The 23,874-nt window shown below is 27.2% G+C and overlaps 1 protein-coding gene across 1 annotated transcript; it reads right to left on the minus strand.

Annotated features, from left to right (window-relative positions):
* Nucleotides 1-10,126: 10,126 nt before the first annotated feature.
* LOC140918609 (uncharacterized) lies at nucleotides 10,127-15,012 on the minus strand. The gene is made up of 3 exons (XM_073366761.1): nucleotides 14,956-15,012; nucleotides 11,315-11,519; nucleotides 10,127-11,033 (listed from the first exon to the last, which is right to left on the minus strand). Exon 3 carries the CDS (start codon nucleotides 10,836-10,838, stop codon nucleotides 10,335-10,337), a length of 504 nt encoding a protein of 167 aa, XP_073222862.1. The 5' UTR covers nucleotides 10,839-11,033; nucleotides 11,315-11,519; nucleotides 14,956-15,012; the 3' UTR covers nucleotides 10,127-10,334.
* Between the last annotated feature and the right edge of the window lie 8,862 nt (nucleotides 15,013-23,874).

The raw sequence follows: 23,874 nt of genomic DNA on the forward strand, positions 1-23,874 counted from the left end.
CCCTCTATATTAGAGGAATCGAAAAAGTAGTCCCCCCCATTTTATTTCAACACAGTTTTGGTCTCCCAAAAAGAAATTTGGTCCAAAACTTTAAAATTTCATATTTTTGCGTTTGTTTAAGTTACACCATGTCTAAAGATCTTGTGGTGTAACAATTGTACTTGAAATCTATGATCATAAATGGCGTGGTCTGGCATAAAAAAATGACATTTCGTAAAGTTTTGGACCAAAATTCTGTTTGAGAGACCAAAACTGGGGATAAATAAAATTAGGGGACTACTTTCGTGATTCAGCTAAAATAGGGGGACCAAAACTGGAATTAAGCCAAAGTAGTTTATAAAATCCTTTCTGAAATAGTGTAAGGTAATCCGTGGAAATCATTTCTAGGTAGAAAGGTAGAACCTTGTAACAGATCAAGACTGATATGTGAAAACCAAGAACGTTATTGCTTTGAAGCACTTAGTGGAAAATCTCACATTTGTGAGGACCAAACGTTACCCGTGTTGGGTGAACCGTGATATATGCTTGTGTGATTTCTCTATCCATATTTCTATTTATTATTTATCTTACATTCAATTTTTATATAGATAAATTGATATTGTTGTTTTTCCACTAACCAAAAACGTTATTCGTTTATAATCAAGATCAGTCTATAAGGAAGAGGGAGTATAATGAAATTGACTAGTAAAAAATCCAAAAATTAAAAATAAAAAACTTAAAATCGGGAATACAAGAAGAATGCATTTCCAACTATTTCATTTTAATCATTTATAACTTCAACAATAAAGTAATACATTTTGTATCTCAATTGTATATCAGTTGAGGCTATCTCTTAATTTGAATTATCAAATACATTACTTCAACATTTGACATATCCATCAATCTCAATATTAATATGTTACTTCATTTATTCAAGTTATTCGTCTAATAATCGTATTTCTCTTCTATAAATTACATTGGTACAATTGTATGTATATTAATTATATAATTATTACATTGTAGATCATTGGACAAATGGGACATAAAACTTAATATTATTTTTTCTAAAATTCACTTAAATTAAATAAATAAAAATATAGTTACAAATAAATAAAGGATATAATATTGACTTTGTGGCTGGAGTGGAAAAGTTACATAATGGAGTGATAAGAAGGTCGCGAGTTCGATCCCTAACATTAGCAAAATACTAACAATTAACAATATTAATTACTAAATCCAAGTTCATTAATGGGTACAAGTTAAACTTTAGTATAATGAGGACCACTATTTTGTGTAGAAACAACCTCCATTTTAATCTTTCAATTATTGTATATTTGATACAAATGTTGCCATATGCATTCACATACAACAAATCATATCATATTTCTCTTATTCGAGATTTGAATTAATTGAATTCTCCATTACAACACCATCATTATCACACATCTCCTATTTCTTTGATTTTAAATGTTGTTTAATTATATTTGTATTTAAAATGATATCTCATTACATCTCAATTTTAATTTATAAAAGTTATATATATATTTAGTTCTAATAAAATTATGACCTTTCAAGTTTAGTCCTTAAAAATAATTTATCCAATTTTATTCGATATATTTTTTTAGAGACTTTTTTTAAGTACTAAAAGTATTAGTTTTTTACTATTTTTTTCTTTTAAAAATAGCGACTAAAAGTGAATAAAATAATGTTTTTAGGAGTAAAAAGTTGAATTTTTTTTTATAGAGATTAAAACCACAATTTTAAAATTTTATAAGGACTAAAAATTTATTAACTCAATTTACAATAATGCGATTTTTTTTAATCTTAGAAGAGATAGCTTAATAGGAACTAAAAATTTATTTAATTCAATTTACAATAATAAGGCTTTTTTATCTTAAAAGAAATTATTAAATTTCACCATAATTATAAAATCTTGGATTTGAACCGTCGTCCAACTTAACAATATTTGCATTTGTGAATTAAATCAGGGATTAAGGACTCAATAACATGGTTTAATATTGATAAATGGTAACAATTGATACATGTAAAAGAATAAAATATAATTTATTTTAAGTTAATAGAAAAACCAAATATAATAATAACATCTTGGAAAATGTGATTTCATTGCTTTAAACTTTAAAAATTGTGTTTTTAAAGACAAGTTTTCTTTTAATTTTTTAAACAAGTACCCTCAATAGGCATTAGTAATTTTCTTTTAATTATCACCAATCGAATAATTCTATTGTCAAATCATTATATATAGGTTAAATATCACATGTAGTCCCTTAACTTAATTTCAATTAATACTTTAGTCTTTTATCTTTTTTTTTTACATGATTTGATCCATTATTTTAATTTTAAGTGACAATTTGATCTTATATGTTTTAAAATATCAACAATGTTATCATATTTTTTTTGTTTGTAAAAATTTAAAAAAACTCATCAAAAATTTCAAACAAAACCCATAAAATTAATTATCATCCTCAATATAATGCAATTTCATCAAATTTATAACATAAATCATTAAATAAACTCATATTTTTGACTCTAACAACATCAAATAAAGAATGAAAATACAAATTGATTTGATGATTTAAGTTACAAATTTGATAAAATTTGTATTATGTTGAATAATATAATATAGATTTTATTTAAAAATTTTGATGAATTTTTGTAAAAAAAAAAAAAAGATAACATTGTGGACATTTTAAAACATAAAAAATCAAATGGTCACTTAAAATTAAAATAAAAGATCAAATCGAAAAAAAAAATTAAATGACTAAAACGTTAATTAAAATTAAGTTAAAAAAACACGGGTGATATTTAACTTTATATATATATATAAATATATAAATAAATATAAAACAAAGTTATTGACTTTAAGTGTTCAATTAATTTTAGTTATAAACAAATTATTTATAAGAACTTGAGTATAAATCATAACTGAAATTATTCTTAATTAAATTTTACTTATCTCTCAATCTCTCTAAATTGACATGATTTATTTTCTTTAGGAAACATAATGTTAAGAAAAAAACTGTATACAAAATTCCTACTTTTAGTTTCATTTTGTGAAAATTTATACAACTTTGTCACTCAAAAATATAAAGTCAACAATAAAAATTATGTACGACGTCGTGGTTAGCTTATATTTTAGTCTAAATACAATAATCAAGATTAACAAAAAAACATTGGAATCCAACTACAATTATAATATATATTAACAATAATATATTAAAGTATACAATTCAGATATGAGATAAATATATATCACTAATCAATTAGTTAAAGATCATATTTTTTTTCTATCTTCTAAATAAAAAATTAAAATAATTATCGTATACAATTTTTTTTTTTTATAAAAATCACACATGAAAGAATTATTTAAAATTAATTATTTTTTATAGTCGTCGATATGAAAAAAGTTATAATACCATAATAATAATTTTTTTACAAACTTTTATTTTTTACATTATATTTTATATAAAAAAAATCACTAGAGAAAGTATTGGAACATATAGTTCATATACAAGGTAAAATGTATCCCTAATTTATATAAAAATGAGGATAATTATAGTAGAGTGATTTGAGCTTATTATAAATATCATACAAGGATCAATGTTATCACTAAAAAATTAGTTAAAATCAGTACATTTTTTTTAAAATATTGTTAACATAAAAATAAGAATAGTTATAATATACTATTAACAATTTTTTTTCACAATTTAATTTTTTCACGTTGATTTTAAAATGAGTAACCAATTAAGTCTTTCAAACATACAATTCATAACATGACCAAATATCTCTCACTAATTAATTAGTCAAATTTAATAATTTTGTAAATCTTCTAAAAACTAAAAATAATTATAATATACTAGTTTGAAAATAATTTCTCACTAAAGAATTTATTAATTTAGTAAATTTTTAACATGAACAACATAAATATGGAAACAATAGTAATATAACTATAATATTTTTACACTTTAATTTTTTATGTTGTATTTACGAAAATGAGTCATTAAAGAATTAGTTAAAGTGTAAAATTCATACTTATAGACCGTTGTCTGGATCTGGTTTTCTACATGGTGGAGGAGATGGTCTGCACGTCCCTTTTCTTTTAAGGAGGATGATATCTTTGTCAATATCGTTATCATGCATCCAACAGTCACATCCTGGGTCGCATTTACTAGGATCTACGTCCCAAATAAAATGGTCATCTATCTTGGCAATATAGATCGATTCTTCTTTAGCAGTGACATCATGAATAAGACACCAATCTTCTTTAAGTATTGGTTGTATCATCATAGTTTGAAAAATAGGAGAGGCCGAACTTGATCCTTCATCTGGTTTTTTGAAAATTGTTTTGATTGTCTTGTTAATGGATCTCCTGAAGGTGGCTTCTTGGGATTGTATTGGGCTTCTGTCCTGGTGAAATTTTTCATAGTTTGTTATCCATTCTAGGGGAATTAGTTCGAATAATTCCTCTCTTGTATTCTCCTTGGGATTTGGACAATGGAGGGTACATTTTCTTCTCTATTGGTGACACCAACAGTGAGTCAGAAGAACATCTAGAGAGTGGCAAATCTATGGAGTAATTTTAGAGGCGATAGATTATTTGATGATGAAGGGTTACAGACAAAGCTTCTGGAACTTGATCAGATCCAATGATTTGGATTTGGACTTTCAACCTTGTAGAAATAGTGTTGTCATTGAGACTTACATTATAATTTGGGAAGATGGTGAGGATAACACTTCCAGCATGGAGAGATGTTAGAATAGTCCCTATTATAGCATTTTCATAATGAAGGTAGCTTGAGTCTAAAAAGGCTATTTTACAAAAGACAAGCTGATTTTTCCTTCCATGAAAGGAGACGATTAGCCTGACAGCTCCAAAATGTAAAGTTGTGTATCCTTCAGATTTCCAGTGGTTTATGAGACTTTGAGGAATTTCTAAATCCACATATTGTTCTTGGTTTGTTGCTCTCAGATTACATTGGTCTAGTGGAGATGACTAGACATATTCTTTCATAGGAGGGCGATTTGTCGAGATTAAGTTTCTGATGGATCGAGTGATTGAACTTTGTCTTTTGAAAATATTATAAGGACTTAAAAGGGGAGGTATAGTTTCAGTTATTTGAGCATCTTTTGGAACATAAGAATACTTAACAAGGTTTTCTATTTTATGGTAAATAGTTTTTTTACAATTTTTTGGAAGAGATAGTGAAAAAGTGAGAGTAATAGGTTGATGTGTCGAGGCCGGTGTTTCCATAATTGGTTTTTTTTTTTTTTTTAACGGTAAACGCGTGTAGAATCTTTAATGCGATGAGAATTCAACCATCTTTCTTAAATATTGAAAATCAGATTCAAAAAGATGATTTATCTTAAATTAAGAGTCAAATAATATTTTTTAATAAAACTTCAAATCATATATCAAATTATATGTGATCAAGTAACAACCACCATGAAAAACAAAAACAAATATTTGAAATTGATGAATAACTAGAACATATATATAGAAATCATAATAGATACACAAGAGTGTAATTAGTTACATATAATCATATCAGAGAGAGTTTAACTAATCATTCTTTTATCATATCATTTTTTTATCCACCTTATCATGATAGAATATATATCATATTTAAATCATAGAATTATCTATGTGAAACAATTACATAATTTTTTTTCAAATTAATTTATAATATTTTAAAGTTTTATAAATTAGTAAAAAATATATTAAAAAGTTGTGTTAAATATGTTTTTAATCTCTAAAATTTTAGCCATTCATTTAATCCATGTAAAAAAAATACATTTTTTAATACTTACAAAATCAACATAGCTTTGGACCTTGATTTGTAGGGATGAGAATAGGATAGGCCGTCCATCAGGGGCCTATGGTCTGGCCTACTTATGGTCTGGTCTGGCCTATTTAATAAAAAAACTAGGCTCAGACCATTTTTAAAGCCTATTTATTTAAATAGGTCAAACTCAGACTTATAAAAAAGCCTATTAGACCTGACAGACCGGCCTATATATATTTTATTATTTATTAATATTATTATATTAATAATATTATTTCCTATTTTAAATTCTATCAATTAAGCAATTACTCAGTAAACATTCCATATTCAGTAGTTGTTCCATATTCGGTAGCATTTCATATTTGGTAGTCATTTCATATTTGGTAGCTGTTCAATTAGTCGATCACTCAGTAGTCTTCCATATTTGTTTAAGAGGTAATATTGAGTGTGTTTATTTCAAAACAAAATCTATTATTTGACACAAAAAATTATTTTTTAGGGTTTAAAGGATGTTTGTTTCATATTTTTTAAAAATTATTTTAAATAAGCTTTCAGGCCAGGCCAGACTTTTAAAAAGGTAAGGCCAGACCGAAAAAAAGCCTATGATAGACTGTAGGCCTAAAAAATAAATCGTAGGTCAGGCTCAGACCTTTCAATAATATATTTTTGAATATGGAATGACCCCTAATGTTAAGTCAAAGATATATTTTTGAATGAAATAATCAAATAAGCAAAAATTACCCAAAAAATTAGTATCAATGAAGTACAATCATTTAAATAATCTTGATAAAAACATGTAAAAAATTATTGATGTATAAGTAGTGTTTGTGTAATTTATTAGTTTTCGGTAATTTTTGTTTGCCATTTGAAGTCACTATGTGTTGTTTCGATCAAGTATGAGTGTTTTATCTTCTTCTTCTTGTTATTTTTAATGCTTTATGAGGGACAGATATGAGGGGAAAAAACCCAATCTTTCAAATCAAATGCCAATTTTTACTTTGACTTTGACCTTGACCATAATTGATTAACAAAAGTCACATTTTACATCAAGTCGCCATTGAAACATGATTGTAAACGACTTTAAAAGGCCTAAAGCGGAGCCTTAGTAGAAGACTTTTTAAATCGATGTTTATCAACCAATATAAAATGTCCTCATATTCTATAACAGCGCTTCAACATCTTTACAAAATCTGGCCCTTTAATTTCTGAAGAAAAATAAAATAAAAATATGGCCATATATATATTTTTAGTACAACTGGACGAGTTTCCAACTATTCAGCAACTACAGAGACATGAAAATCCACATGTTAAATAAAATTGCACAACTCGAAAACCTTGTGTTAAATGTTGATAAGGCTTCCTAATTGTCGGAGACAAGGCTGGTTTTGGTGGCTGCTTCATTTAGTGGCTAATTGGGAAACTCGAGCAATACTCATGCTGAATTGATATATTTGTTTGTGGGCATGGTTTGAGTCATGCTAGGAGGATGAATTTCTCACATGTAGTATGCAACTCAAACTGCATGGCTACATTCAATCACATTTTTTGGACCTTTAATTATCTGGATCTTTTGCCGCTAAAATAATCTATTTGAAGATATGCTGAAGTTTGATTGGAATGTCCAATTTGTACATACATTACGACAGGATCAGGTGCGGAGCATCTCAGAGATAGGGGGCCGCAACCACCCCAAGAAAAAAAAAAATAATTTATATGTAAAATGACTAAAATGCCCATATTAAAACTAAACAATTACAACAATACCTAAACCTAATTCAATTTTCTCTCTCTTCCATCCAGCCTCTCTCCTTCTCTGTTCTCTCCCTCTTGCTTACAAGTTACAGCCTTCCTCTCTCCCTCTTCCATAATTAGATTCACGAATCAATCACAACAAACGCACGGCCGCCTCTGCAACTCTGCCAAATCACGAATCGCTCTTCTGCTCGATGCAGGCATGTGGTGGCCGCCTCAGCCTAACTGCCTCCGTGGCCGTTCTTCGCTCTCGGTCTCGCCTCTTTGTTGGTCGCAACTCTCCAGATCGCGTTGCTGCTTTGTTCAAAAGGTTTGAATTTCTATTTTGTTATTGTTGATTTTTGTTAGTTAGTGTTAATTTTTGTTAGATTTGATTTATGTTAGCATGAAATTTAAAGCTTATATTGTTAGTGTTGAGTTTGAAGTCAAAGTTTGGAATTTTGATTTGGAGTTTAAATTAGACGTTAGTGCTGATTTTTTTTTAGAGTTTTTGTGTTGCATATAAGATGTTTGATTTTATGTCAATATAAAGTGTTTGAGTTTTTTTGTCGCACATAAGGCATTTGATTTTATGTCCATATAAAGTGTTTGAGTTTTTTTGTTACATATAAGGTGTTTGAGTTTTGTTGCATTTTTAAATTGATTGATTTAGATAAGTTTGTGAGAATGAAGAGTAAAAGAATTGATTCTTTTTCCAAGAGGAAAATTTGTGAGAGTGAAAAAGATGAAGAAATTATAACTTCTACATCTGAAACTATCTCTGAGAATCCAAGAATCGAAGAAAATGAGAATCATCTTTTCAAAGTTCCTAGAGTTTTCGAAGATGAACCTTTTCGCATATTTTTATGTCGACCACCTCAAGCTTTTCAGTCAAGCTCCGCCATTGGATAGGGTATTCAGTGCGCTAGGTGTGAAGATAAATTTAATTATTGGATTGATATTAGAGATAATAAATCACCGGAAAAAAAAAAAAAAAAAAAAAAAAAAAAAAAAAACAACAAAATGCAGAAAAAAAAAAAAAAAAAAAAAAAAAAAAAAAAACCACAATGGATAGAATAAAAATACATATGAATATGAGGATATATAATTACCCGTAAAATTGAGTAAGGTGTACCCACCTCGTCCCGCAGCTTTACTTATATAAATATATTATTTATTATAATTATGTTTAGTTTAACTAATTAATTTCTTTTATATTTTAACATCTATCAATATTATTGAACCACTACAATATTTAAATTGAAAGATAAACAACATTTGTAAACTTTTCAAGAATCTAATTCTAATAAAGAGATAAATAATTGTGACTTTATAACTAATAGATTTATGTTATTAATTGTGACTTTATAATTATAATTAACTAATATAATATACATATCAATTTTCTTTTGCAGATCTCCGCTCCAAGACTTGCAACTTTATAAAATATTATTCTAGATGTTTGGATATTTATAGTAATGTGGACTAATTCGAAATGTTTTGGATGTTTTATGTTAAAAAATATTTGATTTGTAATACTTTATGATTTTAATTTAAGATATTTAAATAGTTTTTAAATTTAATCACAACAATTATTTATCGATTTATTTTAGTTACAACGTGAATAATAAATATGAGTAAAAACACTTTAAGTACCCAAATGATAAGGATACAAATATTAAAGATGAATATAGAATACAAAATCCATACCATTAAAAAAGGAATGTAGAATACTACAATCCATTAAATCATGAAAATTTACACTACATAGTGTTTCATAGTCTCTACCTTGTGTAGCCATGAACCACATCCACAATAAAGATTTGATGCATACAACTAACATTATTACACTTAGACAAAATAATATTTTTTTAACAAATTAATTATTTATTTTTCTTTTTTTATAAAGTTTGTTCTTTATGTTTATAAAATGTTTAAAACCCGTGACCTTAATTTCAAATCAGTAAAATTAAAACTCAAAATTTTCTTAGTTTTTTCAATAAAGTCATAATTCTAAAAAGATTGGCTTAATTGCAGTTTTGATCTCCCTATTTTAACTGAATCGCGAAAGTAGTCTCCCTATTTTGTTTTTCCTCAGTTTTGGTCCCCCAAGCAGAATTTTGATCCAAAACTTGATGAAATTTCATTTTTTTTGCATTTATTTAAGTCACACAATGCCTCAAGATCTCATTTGCAACAATTATACCTGAAATATATGATCATAAATGGTGTAGTACGGCTTTAAAAACTAAAATTTCATCAAGTTGTAGACAAAAATTCTGTTTGGGGGACCAAAACTGGGGAGAAACAAAATGGAGAGACTACTTTCGCGATTCAACTAAAATAGGGGGACCAAAACTGCAATTAAGCCAAAAAGATTTTGATTGCAAAAATTATAAAAACATAAACTATCAAATCAACTATTAAAAAACTAATTACATAATAGAGAATTTGAGTGAGATAAATTTTAATTTTTTTAAAAATTAAACGTAAAATTCTCTTTAATTCATATAATGAAATAACATAAAAATTGATTATATTATTATTTATATGATGGATTATAAAACTCATAGTATAATTTTAAAAATGTTTAACTAAAAATAACTATAATGAAATTAAAACTAAGAATAGTTAAGATGGTACCTTTTACAAACTTGACAAACTAACTTGATAAAAAAAAATCAAATAATCAATATGATATTTTCATGTAAAATATAATAACCACATAGAGTATGCAATCCACAATCAAATAATATACTTTACTCTTTTTCCTTTGTTTCCTCAGATAAATTTCTCACGTGACATTAACTCCAAACGACCTTTTCAAAAATCATTTGTATTAATTTTGGAAATAATAGGCAACGGCCAAATTTGGGTGCCCAACCATTTCAAACTATCATCCTCATGATGTTGTTTTATGTCACTTCTATTTTCCCATATAGGAACTTTTGCTTGAAACCTAGGTCCAATCGGAATAACCGGTCTTGTTTGTTTTATGTCACTTCTATCTTCCCATATAGGAACTTTTGCTTGAAATCTAGGTCCAATTGGAATAATCGGTCTTGGAAGATGGTTACTCCGAGAAGGTAAGAATTTTCTACCAATACAAATGTGCTCAATGTCTTCCTCTTCATGGACCAATGACTTCAATACTTTCCCAAATTCCATTTTTGGTTTATCCTTTATAAGTGTCTTGGTACTTAAAGGAAAACTACCACTAGCCATTAACTCTCTAGGTTGGATTTTGAAGTTACCTAGATACATAGGGTGACTTGGCTCCTCAATAGAATCATCACAGTCACTTAATAAGTGAAAATAGTCTTCCATACGAAAACTACAATACGCTTCTTTGTCGTTTAGAGCAAGAAAAACTCGCTCTTTTGTTCCTTTTAAAACAATTTGTTTTTCATCGGTTAGTGTTCTCTGATCTTTGACATTTTCACTACCATTTTTCTCTCTATCGACGAGTTCAAAATTAGTAGTGAATATTTCACCATTTATATACTGGTCAAATTTCCTCTTCTGAAATAAAAAAGGAAAATAATTTTTTTATTCTATTATAAATGTAAGACTATTCACGAAACTAAGTATTTTTTGGAGGTATACACCTCAATTATCAAGGTGTTAGTCTCTCTATCAATTTATCAAATTGATCCTTACCTTCCAATTCATCGAAATTAATTGATTAATTGTATGTTGATATAAGATAAAGAATAAGAAATTCTACTCACGAAATGAGCAAGGTTGCTACCATGATCAAGTATAAAATATCACCAATGTTTTGTTAAATATTATAGATTTACCTGTTGACTTTTAGATTTAGAATTCAAAGGTACACAGACTTTATGCACATGATTCTGAAGTCTATGGCGTAATGACTTCTTTTCATAAAGTTTGATAGCAATGTCTTTTGAACATATCACCGTATCTCGACCGTCAATCGGCTCCAAAGTAGGTTTTTTACAACTAGTTGTTCCTCCCAAGGAAAAATATTCTCCAGTAATGTCACTGCAAGAAATTTACATTTGCAAAAGGTAAATACAAGAGACACCTCCAAATAATATTAGATATGACAAACAAACAAACAATCGTCCCTATTCTGAAGACAAACAAACAATAAACTCTATCGTCCTTATTATACTTTCAAATATAGTAGTAAGAAGACATGTCCTCGGTACTACAAAACAAAGGAGTTAGTTACATGTTTGCATCGCCTACAATTAAATAATTGATAAATTTTATTTATAAATTTATCCTTTCTTACTAATTAAATAATTGATTTTCAGTTATTAAGTTCTAGCTCAACAGACAAATACCGATATTGCTAAGTCAGACGTCTTGTCCTAGGTTCGAACCCGAGACTTCACATCAAAAAATCTATATAAAGGGCATACATGATTTTTGTGAGACTTTTTCTTCTAATTTTACCCTTCATGTAAACTTCTTTATTTACATTGGAATATAGATGTGCTTACTATGTGAAATTTCATAATTAAGAATGAGATTGTTCAAAGATATGTGCTCTAACTAAAGCTGTCAATTAAGTCCCAAAATCTTCATTAAAAATTTTTCTATTAAGCCCCTAATATTAGATCCTAATTAAATAATTTTTTACAATCCGACTCATTATTTCATTATTTTTTGTGGACTTAAGTGAGGAGTTCATGGTCCAACGTTTTGTTAATCTAGAATTTTTTCTTGAAAAGTTTTCAAAATTTATTTTTTTCAGAAAAAATCTAAAACATTAAAAAAAATTAATTATTTTTTATCAAAAAATTGTGAGAAAATAAAAAAAATAAGTAAAAAAACTTTTGTAAATCATTTTTTATCGTTAAAGTATATTTTTCAAGAAAAAAAATTAATAAAATTTTTCCAAAAAATATCAAAAGATAAATTTGAAAAATTGAACCCATAAACCTCACTTAGCTCACAAAATTTTAGGGATCTTTTAACTTTAGAAACTTCCTTTCTTGGGGCCTTAGTAACGATGAAATTTTTTGTCCTTCAAATATTTGGGCAAGGGCCATCAATTAATAGACTTGTGAAATTGACGGCTCTAACTAAAACTAGTATACACCATCAATGTTTAAACTAATACAAAACATATTGCAGTCACCCACAATTTTCAAAAAGTTTGCCAAAATTTTGATTTATTTTTATATTTTACAACAATTTCTTTTTAAATCACACTCCCCACTTATATGCAGATTGTTATTTTGCATCTGCACTTATATAGAGAAATTAATAAAAGTGGTAATACTTACTTGTGAAAAAATTCTTCGAATGGCAAAATCATACTCAAAGATGAACTCATCACTTTTAACGCTTTGATATAATCACAGGTGACCAATGATAAGATTATCAAGTTATGGTTGTAATCTGAACAAAGATTGAAAATTTTAGGCAGGTAAAGAGATATAGAATTACGCCAAAGGAAATCAAATGCACAACTATTTATTCATATCCATACAATTTTCTACTAGATACTTAGTAGTTAATCCCAAATAGCAATCTAACTTTAGGACACATTAAATAAATAATACTGTATAAACCTATATTTAATGTAACATAAACAAATAACTCAAATTATGAAACATTCATAATTAGTAATAAAAATCCACAAGTCTTACTCTTAGTCAAAACATTAGTCTAAATACCAACAAAAGTCAAGGAAATAAAAATGATGCATATTGAAGTCTTTAACACAGAGTAATAAAATAACTAAATATTAAAACTCAAATGCATGTTCTAGCATAAGAATCAAAGATTAGCATCATCTTCATTTTCATATTTTTTTCCTCTTCTTCCCGGTGAAAATTGGAACAAAACAGAGAAGGAAGAAATAATAGCAGGCTCTTGCTGGGAAACATTGGGATTAATTACGTCGAGATAACGGGATCTCGCCCGAATCTCGTCGAGGTCTAGTTTCACGCAGTCACAGTAGGCATTGCCCCACACTGGGATCTCGCCAGAAAACATTGGGATTAACTACCTAACTAGATACTAAGAGTTTAAACAAAAAGAGGCTACAATCTTGTGTTTCCTTTCTTTAATAAATTAGACCCCACTTATCTTGTTTACCTTATTTTAAGGTTCATACCTTCAATTATTTTAAGGGTAGACCACTTTGATTGATTATATAACAAGAATGAATTTAAGACGATGCCAATGATTGGTATAGTTTTAAGCAATATTCAAGTATTAGTCCATAGGGTAAACCTTTCCGTTTCCGTATAAAGAAAACTATTAAATGAGATGACTTTTATAATAATAATGTGAGAGGAATAAACATTAATCATTAATCAAGTCATGACTTTTCCTTATGTATGGTTATAGGGTCAAGATTTAATTATTTCACCCTCTCATATTAAAACTTCTCACTTAATAATTTATATATATATAGAGAGAGAGAGAAAGGGTGGGGATGGGTTAACTTTAGTAGGAACTCTATGATGAACTACTCCATTTAATAAATCAATATCAACAATTATTGCTTCAAAAACGTCAAATCAAAAGTTCTTATTAAGTAGATCAACTACATAAATTTTTATAAAATTTTAAACTATTTGATATTTCATTAAAGAATTTCAAATTAACATATAATAAACTTTTAAAAAATATAAACAAAATATCGATATGTTAGATTACATACCTACGAAATTCGAATTTATAAAACTATTTGTTTGATCATTAATATATTATGTCAATAATTACCGATTGTATCCTTACTCATATATCAAATGAGAAGAATTTTACAATGAGATGGTGAGAGGATTAAATCTTTACCCCACAACCATATGGATGATCATGATTAAAAGTTTCAAAAAAATGGCATGTTTTTTTTTATTTTGATCATCCATATATAGTTGTGTGATGTATAATTGTATGGTCAAAATTTAACTATTTCACAAAAGTGCCAAAATTGCACACTAAGTGTGAAGACTAAGGTGTGTTTGTGAGTTTAGGAAGAGAGGACTTTTAAATAAATAAAGGATGAAGTGGAAAGAATGAAAACCTTTGGAAAGAGAAAATACATATGCATTTATCATTCTCTACAAAAAAAAAAAATTATCTCAAAAAAGATTTAAAAAAAATTCTCTATTTTTACTACTTCTCTCCCTTCTAAATTGAGCCAAAAACCTTCTTATCATTCAACTCCTCACCAAACTTAATATTGCTTATAACAACAATAACAATTTAACCTCAATTACTTACAAAAAAGGCAACATCAATTTAAAACCTTAATTAAATAAAAAAATTAAGACTTATGTTACTATGTATAACAATTGAAGGCCAAACACATAATGTTCAATTGGTCAATACATAAGGAAGAAAAAAAAACATAATAGATAAAGAAGAAAACGAAAGCAATAAGAAGAAGAAAAGTGTAAAAAGTACATATAAATACATAATGAGATGCGCAGGGAGAGGAAAAATAACTCACCTTGCGAAGAAGAAGCGAGCTTCCAAAAGGGAAAAGGAAGAGGATTGGATGCTACGATTTGTCGCAAGAAATGTATGGGAATTAGGTTAAATTTCTTGGTTTTATAGTAAGCCAAATGGGCCTTAATAATAAACCCATATGCCCAATAACAAAGTTACTCTTTTTCGAGATAATACTAGGATTTTCTTCTCATATATTTAAAAAAAAAAATTTTAAGTATCATATTTTAAAATTAATATATTAAAATATCTTATTTATTTAAAATTTGACTATTTATTTTTCTCTTTAGGAGGTGATATATTGAGAATGTTACTATTTATATGTATAATTTTTAATAAATAAAAAATACAATAAATTAATACAAAATATAATAAAAAATTAAATTATATTAATAAATTCAATAAAATACATTAAATCGGAAAAAAATATATAAAATTTGAATTAACAGTGTCAACTTAAATGCCATCAATTCTATGTCTAGGATGTCGTCGAAATTGTCTAGTTATTTGAACGATTTGATATTGTTCTAGTTGACTCTCATTTTTTACATATTCCTTATCATTGACATCAATGTCGTCATCAAAATTACCAGACGATTCATCACAAAACGATCTTCATCATCACGTCACATACATACTAAATCATACATATTACATATTATGGTCTACCACCACATCACCTACTACATTAGTTTTCATATTATGGTCCAACACCACCACATGCAAATATGTCGAGTCAGTATTACATTTTGCCAATGCAAGTAAACCTCTATTATTCAACATAATGCAAAATTTTCTATAATTTATTTGTAATTCACTGCACAACTCTTGAGTCAACTTATGTTTTTTTTATACCATGTATAACCCGGAGGCTAAAAAATCATATGGAGACGCGTGGCAGTAGCATTAATCCACACACAAATCCTTCAATAATTGGGAACGACGATGAGGAACGTGTTCAAAATGAGGATCAACCAGAACAACCTCAAGTCGTTAAAAGAGTTAGACGAGTTTGACGACTTTCTAAATGTGGGATTGAAGACATTTAGGTGAACATAGTTGATTAAAATCTGATGTGTTTTTCTCCCAATTTAATGTATTTGTTAGATTTATTAATATAATTTAGTTTTTTAAATTAATTTTGTTATATTTTATGTATTAATTCATTATATTATTCATCTATTAAAAAAATATATACGTATAGATGGTCGCATTCACAGTATACAACCTCTTAACGAGGAAAAATTTATTCTCAGATGGTCGCCACCCCAACTAGCGACCTCCTAAAGAGAAAGAAAAATATGACATTTTGATACATTAGTTTCTGATTTATGGTAAATTTCCTTGACCGAATTTCGAATTTAGTTTTTAGAGTATCTTCTCATAAACTATTTTTAACGTTTACCCATAAACTGTTGAGTTAGATCGATTGATGGAAAAAGAGTCAATGAACAAAGGTTGTTTGCTCGCGGAATCGTATCCGTGTGTGAAAGCGTCGAAATAAGGTAAGGGATGAGAGAACGCTTGAATTCATAAGTATAATATATTGTGAGATGAACGGGAAAACCGTATTTCCTAACAATTCATTTGGGGCTCGCTACGTACGACAGTAGCCCTTTGAGTGATAAATTAATTAATCTGCAAATAAGAAAATTGTGAGATTAAAATGTGAAATAGAAATATTTATAAGGTGTTGATTGATTTGATTTCGTTAAATGTGTGATATTTTATATTATTGTGATATTTAACATTATTGTGATATTTGATATTATTGTGATATTTAACATTATTGTGATATTTGATATTATTGTGATATTTAACATTATTGTGATATTTGATATTATTGTGATATTTAACATTATTGTGATATTTGATATTATTGTGATATTTAACATTATTGTGATATTTGATATTATTGTGATATTTAACATTATTGTGATATTTGATATTATTGTGATATTTAAAATTATTGTGATATTTGATGTTATTGTGATATTTGATATCATTGTGATATTTGATTTCAAATGAATTTAGTGCATATGTTTGATAAATGAGTTTATGTGAATGCAATGTATAATGTAAGTTTATTTGATGATGATGTGTGATTTATAATATAAATATGTGATAAGTTTATGTGATGATAATGATGATGTTTGATTGATGATATTGATTCTATAAAATTGTGATGAGTTTATGTGATGAGATATGATTAATGATAGTGATATTGTGATGAGAATATTGAATTAAACTCATAGTTGATGAAATAATGGTGATTTCAAATTGTGTTTGAGATGACAATTTTAATGGTGTATCATATACCAACGAGGGGAGAAAATAAATATTGTCAATTTGTGAAGTGGAGATTATTTTGTCATCATATAGGTAGGGTCTGACAAGCCTAGTGATCGGTCTGATCGTGGTGGTCTGCTGTCGAGCCTTAAGACAGGATTGTTAGACCTTGGAGGTATTCGGATGGGGAATTCCTAGGTGACTTGGAGGTAACACTCCAAATGTCGGAAGCTACCGCACAACACATGTTTACCTCGACTGTCACGTATACGTGTCTCGGGTTGAGTTGAGGGGATCTATGAGGACAAGGCCAATTTGAATTGTCCGTCCACCGGGATGGTGGCATAGTATCAAGCCTCCTAACCAAGTACTTCAGAGTTAGAATGTTACCACATTGTGAAGTAGAGTCTAAGCTCATGCATAGCATTGCACTTTATTGTGATTGTTTTGTTGTGATTAATATGATTTGTGTGTGGTGATAATTTCTCTTAGACAATTTGTTGTTATAGTGAAATTTATTGATTTTTCTTGAGTGCTTTTGACTTTTTAATGTGATATTTTCTTGATAGAATGTTTGTGTTATGATACGGTTCTATTATGATTGTTTGCGTGTTCTTCTTACTTGTATTATACTGTCATCATGATTTTGAAACTCACCTCCTTCGTTGTTTGTGCTTGACTGGCTTGGCCCTGCGTTTGCGAAATCGCAGTATTACAAGTTAAAGAATCTTGAAGTTCAAGTTTGGGAGGAACTACGCTCTAATAGGTGATACTGGGGATAAGGGCTTAAATTGTATTTTACTTATTTAATTTGAAACGAATTTTTGTATGAAAATCTTAGAAGTACTAGTAAGTTTTTAAATTAAATCAAGTAATAATACTTAAATCAAGCTTATTGAGATTACACTATGTTAACGGAGAAAATAAGTTTAAAGTGTTCCTTTTGATTTTTGAGAAACGTGATATCCTAAGTTAAAAATTAAGTTTTTATTTTCTTGGAAACATATTTTTATTTATCTACTGCAAATTTTATAGAAATATAATATAAATTAATATATACTATAATGGGGTTTAGGGTGTCACATGTATGATAACAACCTTTAAAGTAATGAATATAAGTGATTGTGATTAATTGACACTGTCAAATATTTACACTATCAGTACATGCAAATTAAATTCTTTTTATTTTAATCTAAATTTGCATATTTTTCTATATCTATATATTAATATGCATTAACATGTCTGCTTTTTATCTGCTTTACTTTGTCTCTAATTTTTTTTTTCTTCTTGATTAGATAATATAAAAGAGTAAAATTATAACTAAAATGATTTATCTTAAATTTAGGATCCATTAATTTATGTAGAAAAATAATTGTTTCTAGTAGGTAAGTGATCAATTCTACTCGTTTGAGTTTTCAACCTTGTAAACTCGCCCATTAATCAAACATATACATAAAATTTATTCGACATTCAATTTCACAATAATATCAAATATCACACATTTAACGATAATAAATCAAATATCACAATAATATCAAATGCCCAACATTTAATGAAATTAAATCAAATATCACAATAATATTAAATATCATACATTTAACGAATCAATCAACACGTATTTCTATTTCATATTTTAATCTCACAAATTCCATTTTACACATTAATTAATTTATCATTCTAAGGGCTACTGCCGTACATAGCGAGCTCCGAATGAATTGTTGGAAAATACGGTTTTCCCGTTCATCTCACAATATATTATACTCATGAATTCAAACGCTCTCTCACCCCTTACCTTATTTCGACGCTTTCTCACACGAGTACGATTCCACGAGCAAACAATCTTTGTTCTTTGACTTTTGTCCTTCAATCGATCTAACTCGATAGTTTATGGGTAAACATCAAAAATAAATTATGAGAAAATACTCTAAAAACTAAATTTCAAAATTCGTTAAAGGAAAATTACCAAAAATCATAAAACCAATCAGTGAATAATATAGTCACTTTTCACACGATCGTTTTGGTGTTGGTTTCACTCAAATCGGACTTACAGTGAAGAACAATGTAAAATAACGAATTCTGAAAATGGAGAAATCATGTATTTTAGGGAGAAATTCGAGTTGTTAAAAATCTAGAAAATTATGTTTAACTGAATAGCTAAATGAGTAAAACATACTGAAATTTGAACGAAAACGGAGAAATTTTTCTGGGACAGTCATCGATGAACGATATCAATTTTCTTCTTTTTCTCTCAATGTGTCGTTGCCCTATTTTGTGTACAGGTTACTCTCTCTTTCTCATGCTATTCATTCTTGTTATTTTCAATTAATTTTTTTTATTTAATTAGATTTTACTCTTAAATAAGTGTCTAATCTATAAAACATATTTTACTTCTTTCTTCTATAGTTCTATTTATTTTTATTTTTTAAATAAAACAACAATTATCAAAACTATTTTTTTTTAACATTTTTTTCAAACATAATTTAATTACCAATGTATTACTAATATTTCAAAAGCAATATTTTATAAAATGAAGTAAATAAAGTAATTAATCTTTTAAAATACATTAATAATCAAAACCCTCATATTCAAAATAATCCCTATAATAATACTTATTTTTTCAAATACTCAAATTAGAATACCATCATTAGAGAATAGTTGAAATTATAAAATAAATAAATATTACACCAACACTTTATATTAATTACTAAATCTTAATAAATATATATAAAATCACAATGTCATAACAAGTATATAAAAATAAACAAAATCAAACACAATATCAATTATATCTCAAGATAATTATTTATAAAAAAACAACTAAAAATAGAAAATTATTATAAATAATTGAAATATAACTACGTGCATGCTTAACATCAATCAAGCGCATAGAAAAATATTACATTAATTGGATATTAGTATATACACGTAAAATCGCATAAAATATTTTTCTTTAAAATATTACACTAAAATACTATTATTTTTTAAAAAATATATCAAATAATAAAATATAATATTTATTATTTATATCACTCATTTAATCTAATATTTATAAAACTAGCACATCATAGAAAACACTCATATAATGAAAATTATCCCAAAATTTATCAACATATATTATAAAATAGTTTTAACATTAAATTAATTATTTAAAATCATATTTAATTAATAAAATAGTTTATTATAAAATTTAGGGTGTTACAACAGCGACGCAAACACAAACAAATTGAGAGTGAGACAAGATAAATCTAGGGAGAGTTATTCTCACGACAGTGGAAGAACAGCTGAGGAGAATGATTTTCTTTGATGGTGGATCGATTTCGTGAGAGGAATGGATAAGTTCTGAATTTCAATGTTTATAATGATTTTAATTTTAATTAAAATAAAAAAATTAAGAAAAAAAATTATTAAATTTAAGAGGATTAAATTGAAAATATAAATGTACCGATACAAATAATTTGATCAATTTAATATATAATATACATTCTTAATGAGAAAAAAAAGTAACACATTTATTAGTTAAAAAATTAAGAGTACACTAGAAATTATCTTATAAATATAAACATATTTGTAAATTAAAAATAATGACCAAATATAAGTTAATTGAATTAATTTATACATACCAATTATAAATCAACTTTCTATATCACTTATAGGGGTGAGAATAGGTCAGATCAGGCTAGGCTTTGAAAGGTATGAGTCTGGCCTACGATTAATTTTTTAAGCCTAAGTCTGGCTACGGCCTATCATAGGTTTTTTTTCCGGCATTGCCTCACCTTTTTAAAAGTCTAGCCTAACTTGGAAGCCTATTTAAAAGTCCTATTCACATTAAAATTTTTAAATGTTCTACTCATACTACATGATGTTCTCCACATACCAATATCAATGTACATATCTATATATATTAAACAAAAAATAATTTTTCAAACAATAATTTTAAAAAAATCTGAAACAAACATCCTTTAAACACTAAAAAATAATATTTGATTTCAAAGAATATATTTTTTTCTGAGTGATTGACTAATCAAATGATTACCGAATATAGAACAACTACTCAATATAGAAGGACTACTGAATATGGAATGACTACTGAGTGATTGTCTAATTGATATAATTTAAAATAGGAAATATTATTATTAATATAATAATAATAATAATAATAATAATAATAATAATAATAATAATAATAATAATAATAATAATAATAAATAACATTAATAAATAATAAAATATATATAGATCAGTCTGTCAGATATAATATGTTTTTTTATAAGTCTGCGTCTAACCTATTTAAATAAATATGCTTTAAAAATAGCATGAACTTAGCTTTTTTATTAAATAGGACAGACCATACTATAATTAGTTTAGACCATAGGCCCCTGACGTACAACCTAATCTATTCTCATCCATAATCACTTAATAGGATCCTAATATAATACTATATCTATTTATTTCACTCCCGTCAATTTTAACATTGTGTTCCCAAATTTTAACTCCAAAGTACATTTACTTGGAGTGAGTGTGATTACTCATTAGTGTCCTATAATAATTCTATTGTTTCACTCGCGAACATAGTGGGGAGTATTATCTAATAAACAACCCTTCAGGTAAATTTATAAATGCATTTAATAAATTTATTAGTATTTTTCTAGCGTGGGTAACATACAGTCTTATTGTATCACTTTGCATTCATGTATTTGGTATGTTTACATGTATTTTTTTTATTTATAATTTTCTTTTATGAGTTTTATTGTGTTTTTTTTTTCTTGTATTGTTCTTTTTAAATTGGAAATATTATTACATACTTCCAACTTGCGAGGACTATTAAAACTAGCTAAAATTATTTATAATTAGATGATAATTGTTAAATTAATTATATTAATAACACTATATAAAAGTGTATCATATAAAAAATAATTTTTTAAATAATCATTTAAAATTTTATTTTTTTTCTTTAATTATTTTTCTTTTTATTGGACTCAATCATGATTAAAATTAATAAAGAAACTAATGTATTGCTCGCCAGCTCTATAAGTCAGAACACTTTTTACAAGTCACGATTTTGATTCATATATCAGCCACACCCTCAATCACGATCCACGAACAAGTTACGAATATGAACACAACTCTGTTTATATTCTAAAGTGTGTGAAAACACACTCTACTCAAGGATTTATTCACGACAAATTTTATTTCAAAATTCAACATACTCTTAGTGCTAGAACAATAGAAAAACAATCATGTTATCCACAAGAATTTATTTTCTCATCAATATTAGTCTCGTTCTCACTTCTCACCCATCATTTCCAAAAGGTTTTAGAGTTAGCTTTAATACATGAAGAGTTAGCATAACAAAACCTTTATATATAATAATTAACTATTGTTACTATTTGAAAACAAATCGATGGTACAGAATAATTGAATTTTTATTTTTAAGATACTAAATAGCAACAAAATTAATCATTTGAAGTAATACAAAAATCTTTGGTAAGACTTCTATTAAAATATGCAGTTGGACTTCCATAAACTAAAACAGATAAAATTTCGAAAAATTTACATGTCTTTATCCATCAGTTCACTTCTCTTCAAAATTCATGCCTTTCGATACATGCTTTTTCAAAATCAACTTTAAACAACATACTCATCTTTTCTTCTTTTTGCAAGATCAATTAATTTATTCACAATCAACACACCATCTAAGATTTGAGAGCACCTTGACATGAAATTCATTTACAAATGTTATAACATCTCACTTTCCCAACATTCTTTAAAAAATACAAAGTTAAATCCATACGGTCTAAATAATTTCTTTAATCTTCTCCTCATCAAAAGATGATTCTAAATCAACCTTATCAGGTAGAAGGACTCAATGATTCACAATAATAATCTTTTTCATGAAATGCAAGACATAGTACACAATGTTGAAATTATAATTCAAAATGATTGTTAGAAGTATCAGAAGTTGTTAGGTGTTATTAGTTTGTTATTACAGTGTCTTCATAAGTGTTTAATATAAAATAACAAAGAAGTACAATTACTTGTAATGGAAACAATAATAGAATTTTGATTCTCTTCATTTCTTTCTTCTTCCATTCTTAATCATCTCAACTTAAATCAACTAAATGGCAGTAAACAAGTGTTCTAACAATTGACTTCAAGAGTTGGGTTCGAATTAAAAGAGAAATACGAGTCATAGGGAGATTCCTCAAAAATTTGAAAAACACGAGAGTGTAAAAACCAAAGAAGGGATCAAAAAGTTTTCCATCTAATTTGTCAATTTTTGATGGAATAAACTAGGAGAGACACTGTGCATCAATGAAGTCATTGCTTGAAGCTCAAGAAGTGTATGAAGTGATGCAAGATGGATATTGATCAGATGGGTCCAAATCCAACAGAGGTGCAGCGAGCAACATTTAAAGATTCAAATAAAAACGAATTCAAGGCTCTCTTCTACATTTAGCAAAGTGTTAATACCAACAACTTTGAAAGAATTTTAAAGGTCTCCACATCAAAGGAAGCTTGGGATATCTAGGTGAAATACTATACTAATGGGGAGAAGATCAAGAAAGTGAAACTTCAAGTGTTACAGAGACATATGAATTACTGTAAATGAAAGAGGATGAGAGTGTGGCTG

The sequence above is a fragment of the Cicer arietinum genome, chromosome 3 (genome assembly GCF_000331145.2).
Source record: "Cicer arietinum cultivar CDC Frontier isolate Library 1 chromosome 3, Cicar.CDCFrontier_v2.0, whole genome shotgun sequence".
In the NCBI taxonomy this organism is placed as follows: Eukaryota; Viridiplantae; Streptophyta; class Magnoliopsida; order Fabales; family Fabaceae; genus Cicer; species Cicer arietinum.